Below are 19,942 nucleotides of genomic sequence, written 5' to 3'. Positions count from 1 at the left end.
AATAGCCTCAATATGGGATTTTTGTACACAATTTTTTTTACTACTTATAGTAACATATGCAATTAAAAATGTTACGTTCCCCCTTGCTTGCTACGCCAATGCAATTGTACAGCACGCAGTAATATTTATGCGTCTTGTTTTGCACGCGATATTTGGCGCTACATTGTGACGTCACGTATCATATATTTTACAAATAGTCTGTCATATATTTTACCAATAGTCTATCATATATTTTACCAATAGTCTATCATATAATTTACCAATAGTTTATCATATAATTTACCCAAAGTCTATCATATATTTCACAAATAGTCTGTCATATGTTTTACAAATAGTCTGTCATATTTTTTACCTATTGTCTATCATACATTTTACAAATAGTCTGTCATATTTTTTACCAATAGTCTATCATATATTTTACAAATAGTCTGTCATATTTTTTACCAATAGTCTATCATATATTTTACAAATAGTCTGTCATATTTTTTACCAATAGTCTATCATATATTTTCGAGAGGTGGAGCAGCATCTGTCACACTCGCCTGTATTGAAATAAATAATCCCGAGGATCGGAACATCCTCGGCTTATTCATATTAAACAGTAGATCTATCACGTGGTTGCAGATGTAAACAGAAACAGAGATAATGTAAAACGAATGTAAATATTTGACATCCAAAGGAAGTCTGTTTCGGTGCAATTATGATTAAAAATATGTTTGCCAACCATTATTATTTAAACATAAACATTTCTACTACCCTGATAATAAATATATTAATAATGTATCGTTATTTTAGGTGGACATTTACTTGATATATTGGATAAAAACTTGTCAAAAACTCTAAGCATTCAATTACTATTTGTTTGCAGGTTTAGTTTCTTAGCATAAGTTAGACCGAAATGCCGTATCCGTTCTGTGTATCCATATGTGTTCGAAGACTGACGTAAAGGGCCGAAAAGTTGCGATTGCCAAATATAAAATTTAAATTCAGATCATACTATAACGTGTGGTAATGATGCATTTTGTATAATTTGTTTGCAGGTAAAGGAAAATGTGACGCAGGATGGCATATTTATGGTGACAAATGCTTCAAATTCAGTTCTAGCACAAAAACCTGGGAAGCAGCTAAAGTAAGTATCATATATATGTAACAATAAAATCATGTAACGCGACAAATACTATAATCTATGAATACTCATGTTGTTGTTTTCTTTTCATATATAAATAGAGGACATTAAATTATGTCCGTTTTATACGATTTTTATTGAATGATTATCACATAGTACGAACCTCTTGCGAGCATAACATCATTTTTTGTCAGAGTTCAATAGATTTGGCAATGATACTCAGCGAAGGTAATACCAGTGTACTATTTATCATATACCAAACACAAAAAACTATCAAAATGATTTTTTATTAACTCTCTAGGTTATACGTGACATTGTATCGTTCTTATATTTACACTGCCGTGCAATATCGCTTTTACGGAGTCGGAAAAAAATGGCACCGGTATCTAATAAATAATACATATTTACAACTATAACTACTATAAGCGTCAAATACTGGCATCTATGAAATATTACTCATGTTTATTATATGAATAGAGGGCATTGAGTGCATAAATTTTAGACGTATTTAAATCTAATGAAATAACATTATGACAACCTTTAGCGAGCATCATATTATTTTTGTCCGAGGTCAATAGATTTACATTTGTAGCAATGAAGCTGTATGAGCTTCATACTGGTTTATTGTTTATCATATACCCAAAATAAGAGCTACCAAAATGAGGTCCAAATGCTTAAAACATAAAAAAAATGATCTTTTACAAAACACAGCTGGAGCACTTAAAACAGTAAGGTATGCAAAAGATATTAAGAAATTTACAAAGAAATACTTTGAAAATCGTATTTTTTGTGCCATTCTTAACCGATTTATGTTGAAAGTGTTGCAAAGCTTTTGAATATTAGGTCATTTTTCGCAACTAAAGAAGTTATAAGGAACCATAAAGTGATATTTTGCACACATATTTCTTGGTCTACACCTACATCAAACGGAACATAAAATCTCGAAAAGTTATTTTTTGTCACGTCATGTCAACAGTTCAGTGAAGTTCCTTTAACGTTCTAACTTATGCTTGAAAAAGTATCACACTCCATATACATCGTGCACTATCGTTTTTACAGAGTCGGAAAAAATGGTACTGGTATGTGATACAAAATCTTATACAAAATCAAAATTTCATGCTGGAACCTTATTCAATATAGATTATAAGCATACCGTTTTTCATTGTTATGGCAACACTTCTGTATTATTATAAAGCTTTGTTACAAGTTGCTAGTGGTATGAACCCGCCGTATGCAAAGGCATTTCATATTAATTATATCCAAGAGCTTTGATAAATTACTCATTTCGCTGTTGCTACAAGAGATATTCGTTACTATTAGACATTTTGATACGACAACACTCATTTCCTTTGCTATCGTTCAATCATGATTACTGCTCCGTATCAACACAAAATACAAGTTATCTTATATATACATATATATATATATGCATTTTTGACATGTCTTTTAATTTTAAATATGACATACTTAGGATATCAAACATATTATTATCATTATCATTTATTACACAGATTTCATGCGTGAAAGATTACAGTGGATATCTGGCAGAAATCTACAGCGAAGATGAAAATAATTTTCTTGAATATACTGGGAAAAAGAGTAAGTTTATTGTTAAGGAGTCTGTTCTGCATAAACAAACAAGACTTCGGACATTTTGCTTCACTTAGCTGCTAAAATGATTGACAGGGTAAACAAAGTCAATAAGTATTTCATGCCTGAGGTGAATTAATCTGCTCTTTGAAATTTATTTCAATTTCGATAGTAAACAAGAATTGCAAGTTTGAAGGTAATGCCTTTCATACTTGTAAAAAGTAACCTTTAACAAGTTGTTTAACGAATGCATAAAAAGTAAGCCCAAAATGGAACATAGCAAAATGTTATTTTTTAAATATCTACACTTTTGGTACGGCTTTATATTTTGATAATAAACGAGAAGGGATTAGGTCTTCATTCTTCCGAGGGCATGGATCATATCCAAAAAAAATGTTTACCACCATCAAAGCCGACCCAAGGAAAGGGTCATCCCGATTGTAGCTTTGCTTATAAGCAGGACGACAAAGTTGTGTATATAGGATTCAGGTGATAATATAAATTAATTATTTAACATTTATAGTCTAGATGAAATAGAATAAAACTTATCAATATAAATATCATCTCATAAGTTTATGTTTGCATTTCTTTTCTTTTTAAGTATCATCATTAACATCGGGTGTTTGGTTTGGACTGAAGTGGCACAATTACTATGCCACATACATCTGGGTAACAACCGGCACTGTACATACCTATAGAAACTGGCTAGAGGGTTCTGGTAAAGAATTTTCAAATGTTTTCTGCTACAAGTTTGACCAAAGTAACGGGTTTTGGGATGAACTTGACTGCTCTACGAGTTCTAACTACATTTGTGAAAAGGGTATGTTAACAACTCGTCACTGGCTTTGCATTGCAATAAATACTCCAAGTATGCACGTACACGCGCGCGCGCGCGCGCGCGCACACACACACACACACACACAAACTTTTCCCATGTTTCAATTGTCATGAAGCAAAATTCATTGTAAAATCACAAAAAGCCGAATAAAAACTACAATTGAAAATGTTATATATCAACTGGCGTACTTAGAACGGAAAATAATGAAAAGTAAATATACACAGAATTTAAAAAAAGAAAATTGATATTATGTGCGATTCTCAGCCCGATTTCAATTGAAAGCGGTTTCAATGCTTTTCAGTTTAGGCCGCTTTGCATGATAGAAATGTTTATTCTGAGAAAAAAAACGAAGGGAGAGAATGATTTATAAATTGACACATAACTTATTGATATAGATCCAAATGGTACAAAAATCTTAAACAAGTTTGGAAAATAAAAGAAAGGAGATCAACTATTTCTTTTTCTTTCATATTTTAGAAGCGTCTGTAGACCCATGTTTCCCCAATCCTTGCCAAAATGAAGGTACGTGCATTGTAAATGGAGCTGATTATACATGTAATTGCCAATCTGGTTCCAAAGGGAAAAAGTGTGAGAGTAAGTTAAAATGTTTTTTTTACTATTTGATTTAATGGACGATACGTTAAAGTTATCATTTAAATATCCTATTCCACCGGAGAATTTATATTGTATATATTATTTATGTTTTACAACGTCACACTTGCTCTAAGTATATCGTCATCACATCCGCAGCAACACAGTAAGTTAAATGATTGCGTAAAATTAGAGGGGTCTGACTTGCAGTTTATTTAATCAACTTAACAGGTTTATATAACCAAACAATACCCTATGTTTATCAAACGGGTACAATATACTTTCTTAGTGTAAAAATTACTATTATATTACTATTATAACAATACAACACTAATTCAAAAATGCAAATGTACATATAAATTGTTACGTACATGACGTTTATGCTAATGTTTATATCATTAATTGTCTGTTTATAGACGGTTTGTAACCATAAGAGATACATTTAAGTTAATATTGCCGCAAAGTTCCAAAAAATATCTCCTTATATTATGGAATGCCGGTAGGGACATGCCAATTTGCTTATTTGCCAATTGCTGAATTGCTTATTTGCTAATTGTCGATTTGCTTATTTGCCAATGGCTGATAGGCTTAACGACAAATTTGCTTATTTGCCAATTGCTGAATTGCTAATTTGCTTATTTGTTAACCGCTGGTTTACGTATTTGCTTATTTGCCTATTGCTAATTTGCTCTTTTGCAGTAGAAAAAGTTAACACTGTGCCGGAAGTATATGGACAATCTGACTACAGACAACCAGTTGAGTCAGATCTGTTAACTTTTACCAACAGTATTCTTGTAAATTCAGTGTTTTCCAAGAATACTGTTGGTCAACGAATTTAGTTGCAGTGATGCCTACGCAGATATATGTCTACAACTGATGGCTGACATGTCCTTGAGAACACAGACGCTTAGGGTCAGATTCCGTACCCCAACGTGCCCCTGTAAACACTCTATTTAAAATATTTTAATATTCAAACACGAATTGGACATCGTTAAAACTGGTTTTCAAGCAATTTTTACATATACGGGTATGAAAAAATACCATATACCACCAAGTCTCAATAAAGTACTTAATGGTTTTATCGTTGTAACAAATGTCCAGTTCGTATTTAAATAAATATTAAAATAGTTTTGATATAGTGTTTACAGACGCGTATCACGTAAGGGGCAGGATTTGACCCGCCAGCATCTGTGCTTGAGAATGCCTTATAATGTGTTGCAGCTATAGATATGTTTGTGCAGCTTAAGTCAGAGATTGATGGCATAATGAACACTTGATTAGTCATATTTAAGTGAAAAATATTGAGTAAAGATTGAAAATAAATGAACTTGAAAACAAAACTATTTCTTATTTTATGGCATATAAAATGTCGTTATTCTCAGCAGATTTGTCACAGAGGGCCTCATTTTAGTGGTACGAACACATAGTATCACGAATGATACATTTGGTGCATGCTTAACACGGGTGTTTGTCTTTGCACTTAAGCAATAGCCTTCGTTTTTAGCTCTGTAATATTTTGAGATCACTTATGTCTGTGTGTGCATCAACATTTTGCTTTGATTCAATGTTTTTGATATTGATCACACTTTTCCATTTCTTCATGTTGTACATTTTACATGCTATCAGGTGACCATGACCATGATCATGACCCAGGGTATAATGGACAAAGCCTCTTTGCATACTTTGTATGCTTGTTGCCTAATGCATATGTGAAGTTACAATTAGATATAAGCAGTAGATATGACAGAAAAACAAAGGCTTCCTTAAAAGTTACCAAAGTACAATTCATTGGTGACCTTGACCTTCAGTGTAACGGGCACAGCCTATTCATGTTCTTTGTATGCATGCTACACAATGTTTATGCAAAGTTGCAGTAAGATGCATGAATCAGCAAAAGTAACAGAGATATGACAGAAAAACAAGTAACCAAGAAAACCAATGTATTAGTGGGTAGAATAGCATGAATAGTGGAGCTAAAACTGAAACTCAAGATAATTAAAAAAACAACTACTTTCTGAAACTGAATTTATTTTTTTCGAAATTTATTAAAATGTTTTTTCCATCTGTCTTTCTACCTATATTCTAGGTAATGATGGACTGATCATAATTGTCACAAAGTATAATTTATTAACAAAACTTTATAAACATAATAACATGATATAGGTTCATGAGCTTGAAATAAAGTCTACAAAGACTTGTTATTTTATATCAAACAAGAACTTCGCGAGTCGGACGTGTCGCCTGACAATAGCATAAAAATTTATGTATATAAGAAAATAAGCAATTAGCAAATAAGCAAATTGGTAAATCAGCAAATAAGCAAATTGGCAAATCAGCAATTAGCAAATAAGCAATTAAGTAGTTGGCAAATAAGCAAAGTGGCATGTCCCTACCGGCATTCCATATTATATGACCAAATATTTATACGAGTAAGTTGCACATCTTTTCAAAACTAGATTTCATTTTAAAGGTCGTACAGTGTACGAAAAACAATTTATTTTTCGCAGTAATGTTTTCGTTCTTTTTTGACTTTAGCATCAGGCTATTGTCAGGCAGGTTGGTCTCACTATGGAAGAAAATGCTACAAATTCAGTTCAAATACTAAAACTTGGGAAGCGGCTAAGGTATGACTATACGTTACATGCTGTATTCTTTTAAATTCATATTTGGTTATCTGTATGTAATTTACAGACGTCTTGTCCCATTTCAGGATTCTATGTAATCATTTGCCTTTTGTTATTGACATTCACAGCGTTAAGCATGACTTATCGCTTTATCTTTATTTAAACGGTGCCTTATTAAAAATATTTTAACAAAACATATAATTTGTATCACATATTTGACCACATTCCATGCATATGCACCTATTTATTGATGGTTTGCAGCTTGCATGTGTAGCAGACGAAGGTGCTTATCTAGTAGAAATAATGAGTGCCGCGGAGAATTCATTTTTGCAGACGACCGGTAGCGCAAGTAAGTGTCCGTCTAAAATTTATTTAAACCTAAAATATTTTATACCGTTTGTAACGGTATTTTTTTCATTGCTTAAAGCGAAATCAAGCTTCTGTATCTATTTGTAATAGTTTTAATTTGAATAACCTTGGTGGAGGAAGAAAATCTATAAATGTATTATCTTAACGGTAATTAAAAATGTTTCATTGTGAATCTAAACATTTGATTTCACGACCTTATCATCTCTTAGCTCAATCACAAAAATGTCAGTGTCGGGATTGCACCCAGTCAAATAGACACAGGAGGGAGTCAAGGACTACATTAAGCGATTATGGAAATACATATACCCCAAGATAATATTAATATTAATTTCTTGTATCAGCAAGCGGTCAATTTTGAAGTAACAGTTTTAATGTCACAAAGATAATCACATTTGTACAGGAAAATATTTTTTAATATATAGTTTTTACAATCTTACATTATATATAATCTAACAGCACATGTGTATGATAAACATCATAACATATATCATTTACAATATAACATTATATATAACAGCAGTACGTTCACTTTCTTTAAGTTTCAACATTAACGACGAGTGTTTGGTTAGGACTACAGTGGCACTATACCAAGGACGATTTCTATTGGGTAACATCTGGCACTCTATACCCCTACAGAAATTGGGGTAACGGACCCAGATCACCAGATTTTCATTGCTACAAGTTAGGCTTAAGTCACGGGTATTGGGATCCCTATGACTGCTCTACGAGTTCTGACTACATTTGCGAGAAAGGTATGTACACACAATATAATTGCAGATAAATATATTAATTATCATGGAAACTGATGAATGGAAAATACACTTAAAATACAAAATAATCAAGATTGAACTAATGCTAACAGTGACAGGTCACAAGTTCTTTTCGAGGTTATCACATAAAAGTGATTGTCAATGACAATGTAAACCTCAGATACAACTGTTCTATAGTTCATCATTGAAATTACGTCATATACTTGTTACAAAGACATGATTTTCGGTCGATACGGAATTATTACCATCTCGATCATTCATTTGAATTGTTGAAAGAATGATCTTTTTTTCATGTTGCAAATATCACAAAGTAGATCATAGACTGCAATGAAAATTCAGACGACACCATTGTATTGTTGGAAATGAATGAAAAACTGAAAGCATGAATGAGTGTAAATATATCACGAAATGCCACAACTTCAAATCTTGTCACGAAAATTGAAAAGAAAAATGTGCCAGATATTTTTTTTTAATTTCTGTAAAACATAATATATTGGTGTATTTTTTTTTCTTTTATAAGCCGCCACGGATGATCCCTGCACAGAACGCCCTTGCAAGAACGGAGGCACGTGCACAAGTCAATCCGGCAGTTATACATGTACCTAATTGTGAGCGTAAGTATTATTATAAAAATAAAGCATTTTATTATCTGATTGACGGGCACTAAAGAAATCACAAATACAAATAAGAAGTCACAGATAACACACCGTGTTTCGAATGGTCTTGGGATGTAAGTTATATGGAAATGGAATGACCACTTCTGTACTAGTCTAAAATCTTATTTCTGTGAACATTCTCCTACAAGTAAGTTTTCTTTTAAATACACCCCCCCCCCCCAATTGTAAATGTTATATAGCTGATGCAATTTGAATTAATCTCAAATGCTAAGGCAATGATAAGTTATGAAGCGGTTGTATGTTTAATGATGCATTAATTGGCACAAAAAGGAAAAGCTAACACACTCTACCGATGTAAAATAGAGAAAAAATTAGAATCCATATAGAACGCATACAACGAAAAATTGAAAATGTTGCAGGCTCGTTTTGATTGTGCCTGTTCATGAATAACAGTAATGAAAATTGCAAGTTTCCGTCCACACCCTGAAGCACCGGCTTAAGAAGAATTCAACATTTAACATGGTAAATATTGGATTTTTTAAAAAATCTGCAGATGTGTCCATGCGACAATTATCATGGAATTTTCAATGTGACACCTCAGTACCATTCCGCGAAAAGGAGGCTTATGACCCTCAAGTAAATCCTGCCCTAAAAGCATATTAACTCTGCCAATGAACGGCACGGCGTTTTTGACCTTTAAACATTGTTTTATATTATTTTCAGTTGCGCCCTAATAAGATCACATGGATGAGGAGAAGGACAATAATGACAGTGATACACACAACTAACGCCGGAATAAATATGATTTACGATAGATATGTCGACATTGCAAAGTTTTAATAATATTAATCAAGCTTATACATGTTTATTGTCCTTTATTTACCATATAACTGAGTGTGTACAGAGTTACAGAAGATGATATATGCTTTGCATGCTCTAGTTTATGTTGAGTTTTAGTTGAATTTAATTGCTCCATCGCAAACAAATGAAGAAATATGAGATAAAATATAGATTGTTGTATTGGAAACGAATGAAATTGAAAAGGATTAAAAAAAATGAGCGAAACACTAAATGACCAAAACCTCGACAATATTATGAACGTGACGCAAAATTTCTCTTGGTTTGATGAAAGACTTTTCAAACTAAAAGTCATAAAGAACGACAGTGAGCAAAGCTCATTTCAAGATATGTTGATTGAAAGTTAGCCGTCTTAGCTTAGTTGTTACTGGTTGACTTACTTTTTCTGTTCAATGAATATACAACAAATGTTACATGATTCTATTTATCTAAAGGCTTAAAAAAGAAGAAGCTGTTTTTACAGCAATTCAATACAAAATTGAGATGTGTGAAGGTAGGGGGGCAAGCGGCATGAAGTTGGGGGCCTAGCGGCATGAGGTTGGGGACCTAGCGGCGTGAAGTTGGCGACCCAGTGGCCTCTAGTTGGTGGCCCGGCTGCCCAAAAAGACTTATTAAGTATACGTATGTCAGTGTTTATTAGTAAGCATTTACAAAATTAAAGTCAATAACGGTTTAGCCGTTCGAACAATTTATTGTAGTAACTGCTTACTAATAAACACTAACCAGTTAAACAAATTATTTTTGATAAAACTGTCAATTTACAAGGATCCTTAAATTTAGACGAGGAGAATAAAATGAGTCAAACTTATTGTTGGGGCCTTACAAATGTCTTTAAAACTACAATAAGAGTCAGTCTTAAGTTTTTCTAAAAGTTTAACTGCATGTATATCATATTTGTTCTAAATGTTTAACTGCATGTACATGTATATAACAAGTTTAGGTCGCTAACTTCACAAAATCGATAAAATCAAAAACTTTTCTGAAATTGAATTTTACAGTTAATGTATATTTGAAATGACAAGATATATTTTAAAGACTTTATTAAGAGCCGTATAAATTGTGTTTACAAAATTTCTACAACTTTAAAAGTTAAGGTAACAACAGATGTAACATATGTAGATTGACCCCTGACCAGCACTTACCTCGTCACAACAAACAACAAGTAGAGATTTTGTTGCTAAAGCACCAAGTCGTCGGATAGAAAAATGATTGTTATATCATAAGTATAAGAATATATCAGTTTAATGGTTCAAGTATAAAGAAAAGAGGAACAATATGTTGAGTAATTTTTGCCCCCCAAAGGGTTTGAAGGGCCCAATTTTTTATGCTGGAAATTTTCAACTTGTTTGCCAGCACTTTTAAAGGGGTTAAAAACTGAGTCCCCTTTTCAAGCCGGTTTGCTAGGGGGGGGTGAGAGATTTTCCCACCAAATTCTTTATCCTCAGTACAGACTAAAATAAAACCAAGCCCTGCAGTTCTCATTTTAATTTTGTTGGATAATTGTTTCCCCCGAGGATCACTTAATCATTTACTTATAAAACAATATACAATATATGCTCAACTTAAAAATATACACGTAGCTCCAAAAATATATAAACAATGACATATAAACATAATATAACATACCAATCGTGGACCAAACTCTGCAAATTATACATAGATCTGTCACTCACACTGTGATATTAGCTCTGTACTGCAATTGCTGTAAATTACAAACATCAGTGCATAACAAATAGAAACAGTGACTTCTAGAAAGTATTGTAAGATAAGAATATATGTTGCCATCTTAAATTCTAACTCATGATCAATACAAATTTATCTAAATTACTTTTAATAAATCCTTAACTGTTTTAATTGAAAATACATTGAAACTTATAAAAACAAATGAATAAGACATATTAAATACCAATTCCTCAACCCAAACCCTAAAAGTTTTATATTTTTAAAATCTTTTACATAGGGGTTCTACTTCTTACAACATTAAAATTGTAAAAAATTTTGGAGGGAAAAGCGTCATGGGTGAAGAGAAAACTAGCGGGTAAAAGGGGAACATTAATAAATTTTTGGACAAAAAATAAAAAAATTTTCATAAAGAGTAGTTTTTCTTGGAAAAATAGCAAAAACCCTTAAAAAAAAATGGGCACTTCTATTTTTAAAACGGCCCTGTTTTACGCTTTAAAAGGATCTGGGGCCCCTTTTTGGGGGTATGGGGGGAATTTTTTAAAAAAACCCACAAGGTTTTGCCCTACACTGAAAAACGGGTTGTGTTTTTGAGGTGGGTGGGGTTTAATCCCAACTTTCCCAAAATTTAAATTACAATTTAAAAATGAAAAAATATCTACGCCCAATTCATTCACTCACTCACTCACTCACGCACACATCCGCGCGCAATCGCTCGCTCGCACACTCACTCACTCACTGTTTCAATAAATGAATGAATAAATAAATAAATAAATAAATAAATAAATAAATAAATAAATAAATAAATAAATAAATAAATAAATAAATACTAGATTCTATTAAATTCTTTCAACACAATAATTTATCATTTTTGTCTTTTTACATGAATACAAAACAAAATTTTGCATCGTTCAAAAAGAATTGCAAAATGTTAAAAGAAAGGTCGCACATAATTATGTACAGTTAACAGTATTTTTAGTTCATTATATGCTTATCAACGAAATATCAAGAAATATTGATGAAACAAATTTCATATTTTTATTCTTCGTATTCTACCAGGAAGTTTAGGGCCCCTAATGATAAAATGTCCTGTGCAAGTGGTTAAAAAATGAGTTGCATAGTATTTATAACAAAATTTAGATGTTGTTATTGACGTTCTATATAGAATCTATAACAAGAAATGTACAATCTACTGCAGTATTGTCAAAATTGTACTGTACACATAAATTACACACATTTTTGCATGTTTCATTTTAGGTAAGATTTTTACTACATGGAAACTGAGACCTAAAATATTAATAGAAACTTTAATCTGGACATAAATATGTTTACAATATTAGAATTATTTACTATTCGTCTCCCCTTTAATAGTGGTTTAATCTATTCTTTCTGTATCACGTAACCGACCACCAATGATGTTGTTAACGTTAATTTTTCTTAAGACGATAACGATATATATTCTGGTGTGGCAGACGAAATTGTTTTCCACTTAACCCAATATGGTGGACAAATAAGGATTCGTAAGTTTTTGTGATGAGAAATTTACGAAAATTTGATTTAGGCTCCAACTAGTCAATGGTTTATTTCAAAATTGCATATGCAAGGTTTATGCAGAGATATCTATTTGGAGCTTGGTCAAAAAGAAAGAAAATGGGCTGGAAAAAGACGATATCTGTTCTAATATTCATCTGTTCACTGGGAGCATTTCTCTTTGTTTATCTGACCAAGAGGGGAATTTCCCTTTAAAGGTAGGGGATCTCATTAATTTAAATTCCGCAACTGACTTTCCCTCTGTCACAGTCAGGAGAGAAATATAAAAAAAGGGAATGTTCCTTTTAAAAAACCCGACTTTAGAAAGTCTGAATATATTCCATTCAAATACAATGTAAAACTGAAAAGGAAAGGATGTGAATTTTTCCTACAGTACAAAAAAATGGGGGTTCCCAAGGGGTTTCGGGGGGTTCTCTTTTAAAAAATAGGGATCTAAAATCCCCCATGAAAATGTTTATAAAAAAAAAAAAACGTTTGTAAATTTTTTAAACGAAGAAAAAAACGAAACGGGTTTTTTAAATTCGTTATTCCACGGGGGGGTTTGGGGCCTGCATGCTGATTGGACAGAGCTAACATCTTGTGTAGAAAAAGCAATGAATAAGAAAGAAAAGCTTGTGAGGACGAGAAGGTATGAGTCTTATCATTATAAAAGATCAGATTTATACACTGACGTACACCACCTATATTAAAAAAAAATTGAAATTGTCCTAGAATTTCTAATACCTGTAGGATGATTCTGGGCTCTAATGGAAGGGCTAAGCCCTTAATTAACTTTGCTGCACTTTTTAATTACTGTATGTACAGATGTTTACGAATCACACAACTCCTGTCAATAAGTATAATCCTCGCCTCAGGGCGTAACTTAAAGTCTTAAGCTGAATTGGTGACAACACATTTTCTGCCGATAATTGACTTCAGTTATCACGCATCTAAATTTTATGTGACATAATATGCAGATCTATCAACATATTGGCCTCTCATTCGCCAATTTAATCATAGCAATTAATTGAGCATAATTTATTTATATGACACCTGCCAGTTTACACCCTGAATCGGTCTTATTGCCATATTTTACAGTAACTAGTCTAAGCGCAACATCACATTGATTACATGTATAAACTTCAGGTTGGGCATATTACAAGTAAATGGCAAAATAGTAACAAAATATACAATATATTAAACATAAACTAAAAACATATCATTTCGGAACTTTGTTGCTGCTTTCATACATACCTTTTTTTCTATGTAGGTATTACTACATCCACTATTTTAAGAGATCCTGTAAAAAAGGTATCTAAAGTGAATTTGGAAGCATGTTCAGAGAGGAGCTACCTGGAAGACTGCTCGTCTTTTTTGTAACGGACGCAGTGCCACTACAGATGAAGTTGCTCCGTGTTTCAATGGTAGTGATTGGTCAGGTGTAACACTAGATGAATTCCTTAATTGTAAAGATAATCTCGCCGTAAATAGGCAGACTCGCATGTTGGCAAATTTAACTAAAGTAAATTGTTACAATACAAGTGCAATGGATAGTGAACTGCGGGACCAAATTATGTTAGAAAGTGCTAAGGAAAACTTGTTAAATATGGCATATTTTGGCCTAACTGAATTCCAGCGGTACACACAACGGCTGTTTGAAGAGACGTTTAAATTGAGGTTCAACATAGAATTCTCACAGCTACCTGTCACCCGTAGTGATAGGACGAAAATAACTGAAGAGCAGAAAGCCAAAATTTTAGAGCAGAATAGATTAGATATAATTTTATATCAATATGCCAAAGATCTTTTCTTACAGCGAATCAGAAACCTTAAAAGGTCACAGGGTGACGATACTGAAGTTAAGGACTATATAAATAATGATAAAGACATGTTTGATGATTCTGAGGATATTGAAGACGACGAGGAAGGAGATGATGATGATAGCTATATTTAGAACTTGATAGCTATATTTAGAACTTGATAGCTATATTTAGAACTTGATAGCTATATTTAGAACTTGATAGCTATGTATACAACTTGATAAATGTAGCTACATTTAGATCTTGATATTACATGCATCTGTTATCCGGAACTCAGCAAATGTAGGTTTTCCCCATCCAATCGCGGGGTACAAACAGGCTTACCATTTTAGTTTCACAGTTCACTACCCTTCACTATAGAATAATCAATGCATTGTGCTTATTATGGAAATATTAACCAAGTTTGTTTGTAAATTGTACTTCAGGATTGATGAGGTAAAAACTCATATTTGCTGAGTTCTGAAGTAACTGTTTTCAAAACTTGATAGCTATATTGATGTCAAAATAGCTGTATTGTACAGTTCTGTAGTATTATTTGTAACAGTATCAATTCTACAACTGGGCCAATATTCCTCATCAAAATAGGACACACATCTTAAGATGTTGTGACTATAAATTTCTTTTTCAAACAACAAAGCTTTACTTGAATATTGCATATATATTTATTTTAAAACCATATTTTCCATTTGTGCCATAATTTAATGTTGATATTTAAGAGTCTTAATTTAATTTTTAAAGAAAAAATCTTTATAGAATACCGGTAGATTAGAATTAAAGTTTAATGAAAGACAAATTTCCTGAGTAAGAGTGTAACTGTTATATTTATTATACGTTTTTTTCACATTAAACTTTACAATGGTTATTATTATACATGTTTATTAATTTATGACATGTACACTGGTCATATAGAAACCACACTGGACAAGCTCACAATACAGCAAGACCAATTAACGATTTCACAAGTTATGCATGAATCCAAAATATACACAGTAACTGATCAATGTTTACTTCAATAATAATAACATGTATGTAAATTCTACATGTATATGCAAAAATTATAATAAGGAAATTATGCATGTTGTTGCTAAAGTACATATATAGTTTATTCAAATAAGAAACATGATTAAGTATCTAAAAAACTTTTTCAATGCTTGTTACAAATACAAATATTATTCAGATACTTTTGTCATAAATGAGCCGTGTCATGACCAAAACCAACATTGTGCGTTTGCGACCAGCATGGATCCAGACCAGCCTGCGCCTCCACGCAGTCTGATCAGGATCCATGCTGTTCGCTATCAGTTTCTCTACTTGTAATGGGGTTTGTAAGCGAACAGCATGGATCCTGATCAGACTGCATGGATGCGCAGGCTGGTCTGGATCCATGCTGGTCGCCAACGCATTATGTTGGTTTTGTCGTGATGCGGCTCAATTACTTTTACCCTTGATGGTACATAGTAACATAGAAAAAGTCATACATGTATGTGTTTTCTATTATCCAATATTATAGATTATTTGATATAACTGGTTAGGGACCACCATAACCGGACAACCACCAAACCAGGACGGCCCAGACAATGCTTAATATAGTTTTTTTCTTTGTTCAGTGGTTTTCGATCTATCAGTCACTTTTTTATCAACATGCATGTTTCTTCTATAATTAATTAAATTTATTATCTTCCGTATTGGTAAGCAGTAAATAATTCAAATTGTAATATTTTAATGTCTTTTTCAAGAATGAAATTTTAGGCGTCAAGAGTGGAAAAACTGACCTCATATACCAGCTATAATCATTTGCAGAGTAAACAATAGAATATCCAAAACTTCAGCATTTGCTGCTGAAATATTTTATTTTATGTTAAAAATGAAAAAATTAAAATACCCAAGCATTTAACTGAATTGAATCACATCATGTGCATATCTGTCCGGACACATGATACTGTAGTGTTGACAATTTAGGTAATTTTGTTACCCTCTTTGACAGGCCTCATTAATTTATAAGTGTCAATATAATCAGAAATAAACAAACTAGTTTGTTTGGAGAAGAACCTAGCTATACTGTGTCAAATTATCAGGTCTCTAGGTTTGAAATTATGAAAACTGTCTGGGAAAATGTTCAAAAACTGTCTGGTTGATGGTCCCTGACCTGAGTACAGTGTCCAATACAGTAAATATATTGAACTTTCTCACTGTACAAATTCCAAAACAGAAATTTTGATTGAAATTATTGAAATAGAATAAGATAAACATATTTTTGTTCAAATAGTGTACCTGTAGATTTTAATTGAAGTTTTTAATTGGAAAAGAATAAAATTTATAAACATTTTTTTTTTCTTTTGAGGGGGGGGGGGGGTGTAAAACAGTGTAGATTTTTATTCATTAATGAAATTTTCAAATGGAATAGAATAAGATGAACATAATTTTGGTAAAACAGTATACATGTAGATTTTTAAATGAGGTTTTTAATTGGAAAAGAATAAAATTTATAAACATTTTTTTGGGGGGTAAAACAGTGAAGATTTTTATTCATTATTGAAATTTTTAAATGGAATAGAATAAGGTGAACATAATTTTGGTAAAACAGTGTACATGTAGATTTTTAAATGAGGTTTTTAATTGGAAAAGAATAAAATTTATAAACATTTTTTTTTTTTTTGGGGGGGGGGGGGGGTAAAACAGTGTAGATTTTTATTCATTATTGAAATTTTTAAATGGAATAGAATAAGGTGAACATAATTTTGGTAAAACAGTGTACATGTAGATTTTAATTGAAGTTCTTAAATAGAATAGAATAAGATAAAGTATATTTTTGGTAAAACAGTGTAGATTTTAATGACTATAGTCTATATTTGAGCAAGCAGATATATATTACTATGTACAACAATGACTACAGTATTAGGCTAAAAGCTAAAAGTTTGAATGTGTGCTAAGCTTATATGTTTTAACATAAAATGTACGGTACTTAGATAACTTTTTTGTTTTCATTTTTGTAAAAGGTCATCATTTTAACAGGGTTTGTATATTGACTGCTGTAACTTTATAAGCAAGATATAATTATGTTTTGGTGATTGACACTATTGGTTTCTTTTTTTTGCTTCTTTTTTTTTTTTTTACAGTGAAATTTTTTGTTTGTGGTTTTATATGTGTGTGTGTGTGAAAACAAGTCATTTCTTAGGATTTTTCTGAAATGAAAGTTATTTGTTATGATATTTTTGTGAAAATGAAAGTTATTTGTTATGATATTTTTGTGAAAATGAAAGTCATTTGTTTGGATTTTTGTGAAAACGAAAGTCATTTGTTTGGATTTTTGTGAAAACAAAAGTCATTTGTTTGGATTTTTGTGAAAATGAAAGTCATTTGTTTGGATTTTTGTGAAAACGAACATTCATTTAATCATCATAAACCATCTTACAGCTTTTATACACATTATCTGCATTTGCATTGTTTCTCTTCAGATTGCTTAAATTATTTGAAAGGAGAATGGTAAGGGAAGGAGGGTGTCCTTGTATTAATTAGTTTATAATACATTTTCATATAGCGGTAACCCTGCCAATTTTGTGTATATGATTTTGCTGTAAAAAGTATGTGTAGCCAGTGGAGATTTTTAATTGTTTTTCCTAATCAAACCATGGATGCCTTTTAGATTGGCAATTTTTAGCATCGTTACTGTAGCTTCGTTACCGTGGCATCGTTACTGTAGCATCGTTACTGTAGCATCGTTACTGTAGCATCGTTACCGTAGCATCGTTACCGTAGCATCGTTACTGTAGCATCGTTACTGTAGCATAGTTACTGTAGCATCGTTACTGTAGCATCATTACTGGTTACTGTAGCATCATTACTGTAACATCATTACTGTAGCATCGTTACTGGTTACTGTAGCATCATTACTGTAGCATCGTTACTGTAGCATCGTTACTGGTTACTGTAGCATCGTTACTGTAGCATCGTTACTGTAGCATAGTTACTGTAGCATCGTTACTGTAGCATCGTTACTGGTTACTGCAGCATCATTACTGTAACATCATTACTGTAGCATCATTACTGTAGCATCGTTACTGTAGCATCGTTACTGGTTACTGTAGCATCATTACTGTAGCATCATTACTGTAGCATCGTTACTGTAGCATCATTACTGTAGCATAATTACTGTAGCATCATTACTGTAGCATCGTTACTGGTTACTGTAGCATCATTACTGTAGCATCATTACTGTAGCATCATTACTGTAGCATCGTTACTGTAGCATCGTTACTGTAGCATCGTTACTGCAGCATCGTTACTGTAGCATCTTTACTGTAGCATGGTTACTGTAGCATAGTTACTGCAGCATCGTTACTGTAGCATTGTTACTGTAGCAAAGTTACTGTAGCATAGTAACTGTAGCATGGTTACTGTAGCATGGTTACTGTAGCATGGTTACTGTAGCATAGTTACTGTAGCATGGTTACTGTAGCATTGTTACTGTAGATTCGTTACTGCAGCATCGTTACTGTATCATGGTTACTGTAGCATAGTTACTGTAGCATCATTACTGTAGCATCGTTACTGTAACATCGTTACTGCAGCATCGTTACTGTAGCATTGTTACTGTAGCATCGCTACTGTAGCATCGTTACTGTAGCATGGTTACTGTAGCATGGTTACTGTAGCATAGTTACTGTAGCATCATTACTGCAGCATCGTTACTGTAGCATCGTTACTGTAGTATCGTTACTGTAGCATCATTACCTGTAGCATCGTTACTGTAGCATGGTTACTGTAGCATCATTACTGTAGCATCATTACTGTAGCATCATTACTGTAGCATCATTACTGTAGCATGGTTACTGTAGCATAGTTACTGTAGCATCATTACTGCAGCATCGTTACTGTAGCATGGTTACTGTAGCATGGTTACTGTAGCATCATTACTGTAGCATCGTTACTGCAGCATCATTACTGTAGCATGGTAACTGTAGCATCGTTACTGTAGCATCATTACTGCAGCATCGTTACTGTAGCATGGTTACTGTAGCATGGTTACTGTAGCATGGTTACCGTAGCATCGTTATCAAGCATCGTTACCGTAGCAACGTTACTGTAGCATCGTTACTGCAGCATCTTTACTGCAGCATCGTTACTGTAGCATCATTACTGTAGCACCGTTACTGTAGCATCGTTACCCTAGCATCGTTACTGCAGCATTGTTACTGTAGCAAAATGAAGACAATTGAAAACCACATCAACTTTCAGATGTCAGCACACGTGTTTGAAAATACCATATTATAAAATCATTGAAATAGCATTAATTTAGTTCCTAAATGTTGTGTTGGATTCATGAAATTTTTATACTTTTTTGAATTTTTGTAAAATAAATTGAGAATTTTTTTAAGTTTAATGTCATTCTGGAATAGGTCTGACTTGTAATTCTTAAAAAAATCACTGTAAATGATAAATGTTTTAAAAATGTTTACAAATTGTTAAGATATAGTAAGATAAAAGTACATTTGCTCAAATATGTTTATTCTTAAATTGTTTTATAGAATT

At 32.5% G+C, this 19,942-nt stretch overlaps 1 protein-coding gene and 1 pseudogene across 2 annotated transcripts in view; both read left to right on the top strand.

The window, feature by feature from the left end:
• The window catches only part of LOC132724899 (secretory phospholipase A2 receptor-like), a 46,274-nt gene extending 36,872 nt beyond the window's left edge, over positions 1-9,402 (top strand). For both annotated transcript variants that reach the window (XM_060709884.1, XM_060709885.1), the window contains exons 4-12: positions 1,041-1,129; positions 2,638-2,725; positions 3,318-3,536; positions 4,032-4,148; positions 6,681-6,769; positions 7,031-7,118; positions 7,678-7,890; positions 8,429-8,522; positions 9,249-9,402. In XM_060709884.1, coding sequence (XP_060565867.1) covers positions 1,041-1,129; positions 2,638-2,725; positions 3,318-3,536; positions 4,032-4,148; positions 6,681-6,769; positions 7,031-7,118; positions 7,678-7,890; positions 8,429-8,514 — 989 coding nt within the window. In that variant the 3' untranslated portion in view covers positions 8,515-8,522; positions 9,249-9,402. The remainder of the gene's footprint in view (positions 1-1,040; positions 1,130-2,637; positions 2,726-3,317; positions 3,537-4,031; positions 4,149-6,680; positions 6,770-7,030; positions 7,119-7,677; positions 7,891-8,428; positions 8,523-9,248) is intronic.
• On the top strand, positions 9,087-16,734 carry LOC132724893 (heparan-sulfate 6-O-sulfotransferase 3-B-like; annotated as a pseudogene).
• Positions 16,735-19,942: the final 3,208 nt, after the last annotated feature.

The sequence above is a fragment of the Ruditapes philippinarum genome, unplaced genomic scaffold, assembly GCF_026571515.1.
Source record: "Ruditapes philippinarum isolate M1 unplaced genomic scaffold, ASM2657151v2 ctg713_1_1_1_1, whole genome shotgun sequence".
Taxonomy (NCBI): domain Eukaryota; kingdom Metazoa; phylum Mollusca; class Bivalvia; order Venerida; family Veneridae; genus Ruditapes; species Ruditapes philippinarum.
This window is presented reverse-complemented; position numbering and strand designations above follow the sequence as displayed.